Source organism: Myotis lucifugus, unplaced genomic scaffold (genome assembly GCF_000147115.1).
Source record: "Myotis lucifugus unplaced genomic scaffold, Myoluc2.0 scaffold_214, whole genome shotgun sequence".
NCBI lineage: Eukaryota > Metazoa > Chordata > Mammalia > Chiroptera > Vespertilionidae > Myotis > Myotis lucifugus.
Genome location: NW_005871262.1, coordinates 2,020,483 through 2,031,946, shown reverse-complemented (window position 1 = coordinate 2,031,946; position 11,464 = coordinate 2,020,483). Strand labels below are relative to the sequence as shown.

The 11,464-nt window shown below is 55.5% G+C and overlaps 1 protein-coding gene across 3 annotated transcripts in view; it reads right to left on the bottom strand.

Annotated features, from left to right (window-relative positions):
* Positions 1-3,161: 3,161 nt before the first annotated feature.
* ENTPD6 (ectonucleoside triphosphate diphosphohydrolase 6 (putative)) overlaps positions 3,162-11,464 on the bottom strand; it is a 26,135-nt gene continuing 17,832 nt past the window's right edge. Inside the window, exons 9-15 of one of the 3 annotated variants that reach the window (XM_023761703.1) lie at positions 11,246-11,310; positions 9,719-9,820; positions 7,671-7,811; positions 5,889-5,945; positions 4,474-4,586; positions 4,218-4,342; positions 3,162-4,145 (exon numbers count right to left, since the gene is read on the bottom strand). In XM_023761703.1, coding sequence (XP_023617471.1) covers positions 4,244-4,342; positions 4,474-4,586; positions 5,889-5,945; positions 7,671-7,811; positions 9,719-9,820; positions 11,246-11,310 — 577 coding nt within the window. In that variant the 3' untranslated portion in view covers positions 3,162-4,145; positions 4,218-4,243. The other 2 variants (XM_006097943.3, XM_023761705.1) reach the window with 2 other exon arrangements.

Genomic DNA, 11,464 nt, shown 5'->3' with positions numbered 1-11,464 from the left:
CCATATGCTTATGTACACTGACCAGGGATTGAACCCACAACCTAGGTATGTGCCCTGACTGGGAATCAAACTCAAAACCTTTTTGGTGTATGGGGACCAACCAACCAAGCCATCCAGCCAGGGTTCGTCTTCATTTTAAAAACTTTCTTATTGAGATATATTTATATATCATACACTTACCTATTGGAAGTACATGATTCAATGATTTTTCATATATTTATAAAGTTGTATAATCTAAGCTTAGAACCTTCTCATCACCCCCTGAAAACCCTGTATCCAGACTATTAGCACTTACTCTCCATTCTCTCCCTCACCCAGCCCCTGGCAACCCCCGATACGCTTGCTGTCTCTAGAGCTGCCTGTTCTGGACACCTCATATAGATGGAATGATGCAATATGAGATCTTGTGTGTCTGGCTTCTTTCCTTTAGCCTAATGTTTTCAAGTTCCATCCATGTTGTGAGTCTGTAATTCCTTTTTATTCCAAAATAACATTCCAATGTATGGAGAGTCATTTTGAAAAATCCTTTGAAATCTCTTCATCCCCAGAAAGCTGAAAACCCTGGTTTATATTCCCATTTCTTCTTGTTGCATTAGAACAAGTCCTTGCAGGTTTCTGAGCGTTGGCATATTCATTTTCCAAACCATCTGACCCTAAGCGACCTGCTGGGTGGCTCTGGAGGAATCACGCGGCTGTGTCTGCTGAGCACCTCGGGCCTTTGGAGGTGTGTCCTGTGCTACAGAAATGCAGCTCTGGGCCTCTCCTGACCTTTCGAGGGGCTTCTCGAGACAGGACGCCTTGTTGGGGAATGTCTGCTTCCGAACTATGTGAATCCTGAGGCGGACACAATGACTGACAGGGCTGGACTCAACCTCTTACACAGAAATCTCTATCCTCCAATCAGTTAACACTGAAAAGTGAGAATCAGAGGCTGTCAAAATGATAAAAGGACAGTTAGGCCTGGAGCTAGTTTTTATTTCTCTTGACTGCATAACTATTTTTCTAAATATTGCAAAGTTCATTATTACTGTGAAAATTGAATCTTTAGTGGAGAGACCTGCTTTTGACAAACAGCTACATGTAAGGCCTGATGGTTAGCTCCTTCAGGCCCAGCTTCTCGGCTGCACAATGGCAAAGACTAGTACCTGCCCCCTGGGCTGCTGTGATAATTCAATCATTGGTTACACAAAAGAGCAGCAGTTCCATGCGGGACACACAGGAAGCACGCTACAAACACGAGCCATTGTCTTATTTAAACTCAAAAGTGAGAGATGATGTGACATGTTAGGTATGCTTACTTGGCCATGGTGTTCAAGGTCATTTTCAAGGCAGATCCAAGGATGTGGAGTATGAAGAGGAGGTGTCGGTGCCTGGCTCTGACCTCCCATCCTGAAGATAAAGTCTTCTTTTTTTCTGTTACCCGTCTTTCAGGACGTCTTTCCTGGTTAGACAGAAACCTGAAGACGGGTTTCCTATCACTTTTACCCATGTCTGAACTTCCCTCTGGAGCAACACAGGTAAGGCCAGGGTCTGACGATCCTTATAATACTGAAGACAGCTCTTGGACTCCCACCCACCCTGAAGCCCCTCTTTCCAGGGCAGGGATATTGTGACTTACAAGGATGAACAGCCCCAGTTGCTTCAAACATTCCTATAAATGGACCAAATCAATTTTCACTTTTACCTTCATGCATCTTTAATTCCTTTCCTCTGGCTCTTCAGTTCAAATTGTTAGATATTGTGGAAGGAAGGGGCGAGGGAGAGATTACCAAGGCAGGGGTGGTGCGGTGCAGGGGAGAGGCCATTTCCGTGTCCCTGTCAACCAAAAGTCTCCAAAGCTTTAGTCCTGATGTGGCGTTTCACTAATGGAAGCATCTCTCCTTCCTGCTTTGTCCTTTCCTGCTTGTGTCACACACAGAGCTCCAGACCTTTGCCCCAGACGTTACATCCTGGGAAACCACGGGGCAGAGCTGGCTCGTTTTGTCAGTGGTTTGTGTCCAGGTGGTCCCCTGGATTGGGGTAATAACCACCCTCTCGGACCAGAGGAGGAGGCTCAGAAAAGGTGGGCACCTCCCTGTCTGAGTGTCCTGCAGGCCCAGTGCTTCTCAGACCGCAAAGGCTCACCTCTGGACCCTCGCCTGTCTCTGCCCACTGGGAATTTAAGGTTCTGGGAGGCGAGGAGAATTACCCTGTTTCCTGCAGGGGCCTCGTCTCACCCATGGGCCTCTACCCGTGGGACCATGCAGCGGTCGTGCCTGCTCTGGCCCTGCTGCAGCCCTGGGAAGGCCAGGGGCCAGACCCCGTGCTTCCTTGTCAAGTTTGAGAGGTGAGAGGGCTCTGAGTGTTAGGGTCACCGACGGAGACATGCACAAATGTATTAGATCATCTGGAAACCAGATGGGCTGAGCCCCTAAATGGCGCCAGCACCCAGAGATGGGGAGTCAGAGACTTTAAAGGACTCTAGGTGGGCTTTTTGGCAGGGAATTCTCTGGGTGGGTCCGGATCCTGGGCAAGTCCGGAGGGAAAAGTTACTGGTCTTAGTAAGTGGAATGTGGTCTAAGCGAAAGGAAATGTCGGTTGGGAAATGACCTCAAGGTCAGTTTCCCAGGGGAGGAGGTATTGATTCGATTATTTGATCAGACCTCACAGCGAGCATCTAGTGATCAGGCTGGAGTCTATCCAGTCTTAGCTCGACATTGGACTCCTTTCCAACTGACCCCCATTAAAGCCAGGGCCTCACTGAACACACTGCCACCTGGAGTTGGCACACACTCGAGACCCCCGTGCTGCTCGGGGTGATGTGTGTGAAGACTTACCTGGCACGTGCTGTGGTGACGGTCCCAGAGGTGGGCGCTCTGTTCTGACAGACCCTGGGTAGGTAAGGGGCTCCCTGGCCAGACCCTAGAACAGCCTGGGCCTCCCAGGGCTAGTCACTAACAGGGGATGGCAGGAGGGCCCAGTGGGGGCCTCTGTGTGTCCTTCTGCTGTGGTCTCCTCACAAGGTAAACTGACAGCACTCAGTTGTGCCCCCACCTACCACCCAACTTGGGTGAGTTTTTTGTTTAAACTCGAGTAAACAGGGACTGCAGGTCCTTCCTGCCCGTGTTGGGCGGATGGACGTGACTGATCCTCACTGAGAGGAAGCACAGAGCAGCAGGAACTTTTGGTAACTGGTAAACCTTTATTCTGAGTGGAACACATGAGGTCAGCTTCTGCTGTGCACTATACATTCACGAGAATGACTGCGAACCTGGGGCCACACTGTACAGCACGCAGCCCACGCCTCCCCTTGACAGAGCCTGCAGTGCCGACCCTGGAGGGCGGAGCCAGCGTCCTGCAGAGCTTGAGGGGGAGGAGCCACAAGAGGGCAGTTTCCAGGGGGCAGTTCTGGCGACTGCTGAGCCCAGTCAGCTGATCCACCGGCTGATCCCCAGAGCTCCTGTCTCCTGACACTGCTTGGCTGCACACGGTTCACAGCAGCGGTATGTTCACTGGGGCTCAGAACACAGCGGCCACACAAGCACTCAGCACTGCCTGGCAGAGACATCACTCACTCAGCACAACCATAAATATTTCACAGCAGTTCACGCTCACATTCAGCCTTTCGTGAAGAGCCAGGGCACAGGAGGGCCACGGAGAGGTATTTCCCCCAGCCCCTCCTCCTATTCACAGTGTCAACTCCATCGGTTAACCTTGAGGCATCCAAAGACTGAGGAGCAGTTCTCTGTATGACTTCACGCATCCACACCCAAGGAGGAACAAACACGTTCAAGTCCAGAGTTCACTGCGCCTTGCCGGGCCCACTGTCCCAGAGGGCACGGGCGTTCTCACTCGGCTCACCCTGAGCAGCAGGGCAGCCTGCAAAACCTCGCCCTGATTCTGGGAGAAGGTGGAGGTCCGCCTTGGGGAAGTGGGTGTAGACAGGGGCAGGGGCATAAAACAAGACTCCAGTCCAGGAGTGGATGTCACAGCTACCCAACCCTACAGATGGGGAGCGTGGGGACAGCGGGACTACATCACTTGGCCTCGGCAGGTGCTCTTTTCCCATCTGGTTCGCTGCCCGCCTGGAGCTGAAGCAGGGAGGAGGAGTGCTGGGCCTGGGCTGAGTTCCAGTCCTCGGCTCATCCAGGGGCAGGGCTGCAGGGCTGCAGGGAGGACTCCGCCCAACACGTCCAGAGTTTCCAAAGGGCCTGTTCTTGCAGAGACGGAGCCACTACCTTGAGGACAGCAGGCAGCTCAGCCACTACGAGGCCCTACTCTTCTGTCCATTCAGGGAGTCGATGTAATGAAAAATGGCCCCCAGAGCCCAGCTGGTCTCAACGTTGTTGATTTTCCGAGTCAGCTGGAGAAGACAAAGGGAGGGGCAGAGGGGCCCATGCACACAGGTAAAGGATGGCTTGGGTGGGAGGCAGGAGGCAGCGTCCTGGCCCCTCAGGCTGTGAGGGGCACAGGGTGCAGGAGGCGAGCCCTTACCTTCAGCACTTTGTTTCCCGGGAAGCCGAATTCTCGGAGCAGCAAGCTGATGTAGGTGAGATCCATGCACAGGAAGGGGTTGCTCTGTGGGCGGGTCTCCGCTGTCCGGCACACTGGGGATGAGAGAGCCGGTTCCCAGTCAGGTTCCCCCGGGGGGTGTGGGGGGGTGGGGGGGTGGAGGGGTGGGTGGGGGTAGGTGTATGCAGACCCAACTCCACTCACTCCAGGTGTCTACTCTGCACCAGGCTCTGTGTGGACTCCCGGTCCTCACTGCTGATTTAAATAAGCCTGCAGCTCGGAGCCGGACCGCCACCCACCAAGAGCACACCAAGGGGCGGGCCTGAGGCCAGCCACTCGCCAGGGGCTGGGCCGCCCGTCAAGGTGTCATGGGTGGGAGGCCACATCTCTGCCCCCATGACATGGACACCTCTCCCGGACGCAGACCTGGGCTTTCTGAGGAATGAAAACACCAGCAAAACTCGCTCCGAACAATCTACTCTTGTTCTCCAGGGCGATGGACAAACCCACCCACAGCCTTCCCAGCATTCTGCTGGGCACCTTTGCCTACTGAAGAGTCACGGACACCCAGTGTCCACAAGACAAACCCGGAAATGACAAGAAAGCTTAGGAGCCATTTTGGGGAGGAACAAGGACTTTCTATGGAGAAACATACAAAGGTTAACTCTTTCGACATGCAATTGGGAATGGCAACCAAAGAGCAGAACATTCACAAGCCTTTGCTTCCTATCCTTTTCGACTGGGGCGTGAGATGGCGAGAAAAGAGACGGCTCAGGGCTGCAGGGCCAACACCTGTGACACCCCAAGGGCACAGGACCAAGCGTCCAGTTTGTGCCGGCGCCACAGGAGTCTCAAGGCCACTGAGGCCCGAGGCTGGCACCTGGGGATCCTGGGAGGCAGGCGCAGGGCGTGCCGAAGGGCTGGCTGCCAGCCTGCTTGCTCTTCATCCTCAGGTGCCGGGCTCTGCTGTTCCGGGGGCCCTGGCTTCTTCCAGTTCTGGTGACAATTTTGAATTTACTGGGACACTTTCAGGGGAAATCGCTCTTAGGGTTAACCTGAACCACAGCGAGAGGCGTCAGGAAAAGTAAAATCAAGGGAGTCCATTCCTCACAAGGATTTTTTACGGCTGGGGACACGGGTGGCCCCCTTCCCCACCGCCTGGGGCCACACGGGAGGTGGTGAACCGTTGGTCTGGGCCCAGCATGGTGACCCAAGTGTATTCTCAACTTCGTACTCACCCCTCTGAACACTCATCTGGTTGCCAGAATCAAGAGCTCACCCCAGGAGTTCTGGTGCCATTGCGTGTCACAAGCACCGCAGCCCGCGTCTCAGACAGGACAGCGTCCCTGCCTCCAGCTCCAGCCCTTCCCACCCGGGAAAGTGCAGCAGCCACTCACCGTACTTGGCCGCAATCTCAAAGTCTCCGACCACGAGGCTGCCTCCCTTCTCCGCATCTGGGGGACAAGACCAAGCGTCCAGTTTGTGCCTGAACCACAGGAGTCTCAGGGCCACTGAGGCCCGAGGCTGGCACCTGGGGACCCCGGGGAGGCGGGTGCAGGACGTGCCAAAGGGCTGGCTCCCAGCCTAGCCTGGCTGTAAGCAGGGCAGTGGCCCCGGGACACGGACCATGCTTTCTGAGGTGCTGACAGGCTTGGGGTGGGCAGATGTTCCCTGCAGGACCACATGGGGGCGGACAGCACATCAGGGATCTTACAGGGGCTGCCCGAGGAAGCCCACTAGACCCCACTTTTTAACTTTAAGAGAAGTAAACTGGAAATGTTCCCCAACGCTATGGCCCTGTGCTCAGCAATGGTATTCTGGCATCCGTTTCCTTAGCGTGAAAAAATTTTGTATAAAAAAAACGAGGGGCGAGGGGCGGGTTGTTAGGTCTTAGAACAAATGGGCAGCCCCAGGCCTCTGACCATTCCCGGGGAGAGAGGCACCTCACTTATGTCTGGCCTGAGGCAGCTACTCAGTGTGTGGAAAGGAAGTCTCCTGACTTCTGGGGCGTTGGCTAAGTCAGCAAACGTCAACACTGAGGGTGGGTCCCAAGGGGTTCTTTCAGAGCCACATGTGAACACAAGAAGCCAGAGGAGCTGTTCCGAACAACCAGCATCTCCTGGGTCACCTGGGCCGATGTCGGACCCCAGGGAAAGGACAGCCTTCGGCCACGGTGAGGAGTCCCAGACTGACAAGGGGATGCTGGGGTGGTGCCCAGCAGGCTGCCAGGGTGTGGTGGACCCCAGGCACTGCAACGCCCGCAGCTGGCAGCACGGTTAGGAAGTGTGCACGACGTGCCCTTGCTCCAGCTCCACGGAGCCCACAGGGTCCCTAAGGCCCAGCAGCCTTAGGTTGGCTGTAGGGGGCAGCCCAGGGACCCTTGTTCTGTGCCAGAGAGAGGGACCAGGGTCTGAGAGAAGGGTGAGGGTGAGAGAGAAGACCCCTACCCCCCTGACTGCCTTCCACAGGGGCCTGACAGTGGGTGGCTTCGTGAGCGTGAAGGCTCGGCTGGAGGTCTCAGGATCCCGGGAGCCAGAACCTGACATCATTGCTGTCTTCTGAAGCTTTTTATTTGCATTAATGCTCTTATCTTTATCACAGGCAATGCATTCTGAATGTCTCAATTATTTCATTAACAAAATTTCTGGTCACCAGCCAATGAAGTGACTTCAAACCCTCCAGAGCTTTCACCCTCAGTCTAAGCACCACCCCTTGGCAAACTCCACATGACATGGCCTGTCCTGACTGCACTCTGGGGTGTGGAGTCAGAGAGACCCTAAAGGCTCCTCAGGGTCCCCAGTGGCATCGGCTGACCTCTCCCCAGCGCAGCCTGGGGGCCAGCCAGGGACACACGCTGCCTGGCTGAGGCACAAAGGGCTCCATCAGCCAGAGACTCAGGAACCAGGCAGGAGGGTGGGTCTGAGTTAGGTGAGCCAGTCCTGCCTCAGAGCAGAAGTGACTGCTCCTGCCCCGACAACATACCTACTAAGTGGCTCAAAGAACTGAGTTATTTATTTAAAGGGGCTTATTCCCTCTTATTCGATGACAAGACCCCTGCCCTCCCCAGTCAGTCCACTTCTCTTGCCCCGAGGTGATTGGCAGCACAGCTGCTCCCTGACAGAGCCCCTCTGCCCAGGGTCTACACCTTACCGATGAGCTCCTGGCCCAGCCTCCCTTACCTATGAGGCCAACATTTGCTGCAAGGTCATAATAGTAAGAAAAAGCATAAAAATCCACGTCCTTCACTTCTTCTGTCCTGTGCACTTTATTCTGAAGGACCTCGGACACTCTGCGGGCACACAGCTGGTAGAGGTTCACTGCTGGGCAAAGCAAAAGCAGGGCCAGCAGTCAGTGGGCTCCCGTACCCAAGCACAGTCCCTGAGCCTCTTTCCCAGCGACCTGAGTCTGACCGGGGAGGGGGAGGTGGGACCAGGAGCCTGCAGACACCACCCCAGGTCGGCACACGCTAGCACCATACCCGTCAATAGCACCTCTCAGGGCCACGGCTCTGATCAAGGGAGGGACACCAACTGCAGGACACCAGCCTCCGCTGGCCCCATGCAGCCATCCTCACAGCCCAATGGGCTCAAGTGTGCAGTTTACCCTCCACTCGCCCTCTGCCAGCCCCGTGCTGAGTTCTGAACGTGCAGCGTCTTTCTCCGTCTCACCCGACACCGTGGAGGTGAGGCCTGCACTCTCCTTGTGTCACAGACGAGGAAACGGAGGCCTAACAGGCAGCTGCCCATGCTCACAGGCTGGCCGCTAACTCCTTGCTTGGAAGGAGAACACGGGCTCGGGAGTTAAGGGGTTAAATGCCCACAGCCCATGCCCAAACGAGTTTCCCTTCCTCCTTTCCCAAAACCTGTCCCACCACCCAAGGGCAGCCCATTCAGTCCTCTCCAGGCCCACAGGCCACCCCTTGCCCTTCAGACCGGACCAGTCACACTACCTCCTCCTGGTTCTGTAAACACAGCGGCTGCCCCAGGGCCTCTGCACACGCTGTTCCCTCAGCTTTAGATCTGGTGGCTCACTCCGAATCTCTTCCTATCTGCTCTCAAGTATCCCCTGGTTGTCTGATCTAAAACAGCAATCTCTCCTTTGGCACCCCCTCTCCTCCTTCTATTTTATTTTTCTTCAAAGCGCTTTCCCATGGGTTTTACTGCCTGACCCCTCCCACTCCTCCTGGGCACAGCCTTGCCTGCACTGTGCACTGACTGTGTGCCAGTAGCTGCAGCAGGGCCAACAAACGGCATGTGCACAGTGGCTGAGTCACAGTGACCCGCACACCCACTGGATATTAAGAAATGTATTTGGTCTTGTTCCTGGTTTCTGATACAGAGCTCCTGAATCCCTCGTAAGATCCTGAGTGATGGAGGGGAAGGGGGAAGCGGGGGTGAGGAGGGACATCTGCTATTCATAATAAGCTCCTTTCAAGCAGACCCGAGTTTATGCTAATAAGGTGACTCTTGGTGGGTCCCCAGGCTACAGGGTCGGGGGTGATTGTCAGAGGAACCTACCATGTGATATGAGGTTTGGGACTTCCCAACCCCAACATCCGGGGAGGGGCGAGGGACTAGGGACTGACTTATCACCAACGGCCAAAGATTTAATCAATTGTTTCGAGAACTGATTGGTGTAGAAAACCCACACATTTGGTGTCAGAAGAGTAGACACAACTCTGTCACCAAAGGCAGACAAGCCTCAGGACCACATGTCCGGCCTGGGAACAACATTCCAATACTTCCTTAAGATGACACTGCAGTGCACAGAGCGACCGAGACCATGTGGGGGGAGAAGGGCCAGGCTGGCAAGGCCCTGTCGCAGGCCTTCGGGGACCCTGCAGCCTGAGCGAGCCTCCCGTCCTGGAGGAGGAAGGGAAGGAGAAGCCATCGCTCCCTGTGTTCAGAAACGGGCTTGCTGACTGTCCTAGGGATGCTCAGGCCTTTCTCACTGGGGCTTGTTGGGAAACCTGGCCCCTTGGAAGAAAGCACCTGGCAACAGACAAGAAGCCTTGGGCAGAGACCCCGGGGAGCTGGTGGATGCCAGTGGGCCGGCAAGGGCCTCCCAGAGTCCTGATGAGGTTCAAGGGCGCCTCCATTTCAAGGACAAGTGCAAGCTCGCCTGTAAAGGTGTGATGACAGTCTCCCTGCTCTCAGAGGTCCTCGGAAGGGGCGGGCTGCACCGTTGACCCTTCTCCCCCACGATGAAGGGTAAATCCACACAGTACCTGCCTTCTGTCCGGAAAGTCTGTACGTTATTTCAGCATGTTCCCACTCTCCTTTGAAACTCGGAGCCAGACAGGGACTGACCAACTCCTTTCCACCCTCCACTGAAATAAAAAGAGAAGAAAAGCACATTGTCACTGCAAGACCAGGGCACTGCATGGAGCTGAGACATGACTGCACTGAGGGGAGGCCCAAGGGACAGAATATTTTAGGCCAGGACTACAGGCGCGGAGGGTACAGGAGAGACCGGACTCATGGGAGTGTCCAGGCCAGCGCCGAGGTAGAGCCTTTATCAGAGAGGCCGGAGCAGAGCCTCATCTGCCCTGGAGACATGGCCACTCCCAGCTCACATTCCCTGAGGGGCTTTGGGGTTCCAGGCACCAGGCCTGGTGCTGCTCAGGGATTGTCACAGGACCCTAAGAGAAGGGGAGCAGTCGTTACCCAATTTATGGATGACCGAGGCAGGGCCAGGATACTGCTACCCTGCCACAGGTCTGTGCTGCTCCCCCAAAGCTGGGGCCCCATAATTAGCCAAGGAAACGTGGTGGCTGGCCTCCAAGGCTGGCCCCGCAATGCCACCCCTTGAGGGTGTGCGTGCTGGTCTCCCACTGAAAAGTGGGTCCCTGTCCCTGCCTGAGTCCACTTTCACCAACAGAAGGTGCAGGACACGATGTCCTGTGACTCAGGCAGTCTTCTTTCCTCTGAGCCTCCAGGGAGAACACGGGCTGCTCTGCTGGGACAGAGGCCACGTGGAGGAGTGCCGGGGGGCAGACATGCAGCCCAGCCACCCTACATGCCACCACATGGGACCCCAGGGACTCCAGTACAGGTGTCACCCAGTCGAAGCCTGTGGATTCATGAGATACAATAAAATGTACTGAGTGCAACCACTCAGTTTGGTGGGTGACCTGCTGCGCTACAATGAATACAACAGGGAGACTCATCCTCTGAAGTACACCCACTTGGTGGGTGTCACGGCTCCCACTTGTGTGGCCTGTCAAGACCAGTGGCCTCCCAGCTGCTCTGTATCAGCCAAGGATGGCAAACTGGTGCTTGCCTTCTTCTTGTTGGCTAGTGTTTTCTGGCCCCAGAGTGAAGGTAACAGGTGTGTCTGAGACGTGGACATACTTTTGGTTTGCAACAAAGGGGATTATCATCACGAGGTGAAACACCAGAATTTGAAAGAAATGAATGGAAACAGGATGTACCAAAAGAAAAAATTCCAGTTGAACATTCCCATCGTGTCAGACAACCAGGTCCTTAAAGAGGGTAGAAGAGCTGGGCCGGGGCTGGGCGAGAGGTGGGGCCCAGAGAGGCAGGGCCAAGGGAGGGGGTGTGGCTGACAAGATCTGGGGTACATCCTTCTACACACGTCCCTTCTGGGCTCCCCGAGTCCTACCGGCAGGGAGGGCAGACCGGAAGCCAGGCCAGGGGTCAGTGGAGGCACGGGCAGGAGAAGGGGCTCCACACCCACAGGACTCCCCATGCCTGCCGGGCCAGGGGGGCTCTCAAGATTGCATTCCACTTACCAGGCTTCCCCTCTGTGCCGCCCAGAATCGCCAGCCGAGCCGACATCAATCCGAGCCCCAGGTAGCTGTGGGAAGAAAATCCTGGGTGAGGGTTGGCCTGCCATCTCCTACTCAGATTCTAATACATTCACCTAGCTCAGTGGTTGGCAAACTGCGGCTCACGAGCCACATGCGGCTCTTTGGGCCCTTGAGTGTGGCTCTTCCACAAAATACCGGCTC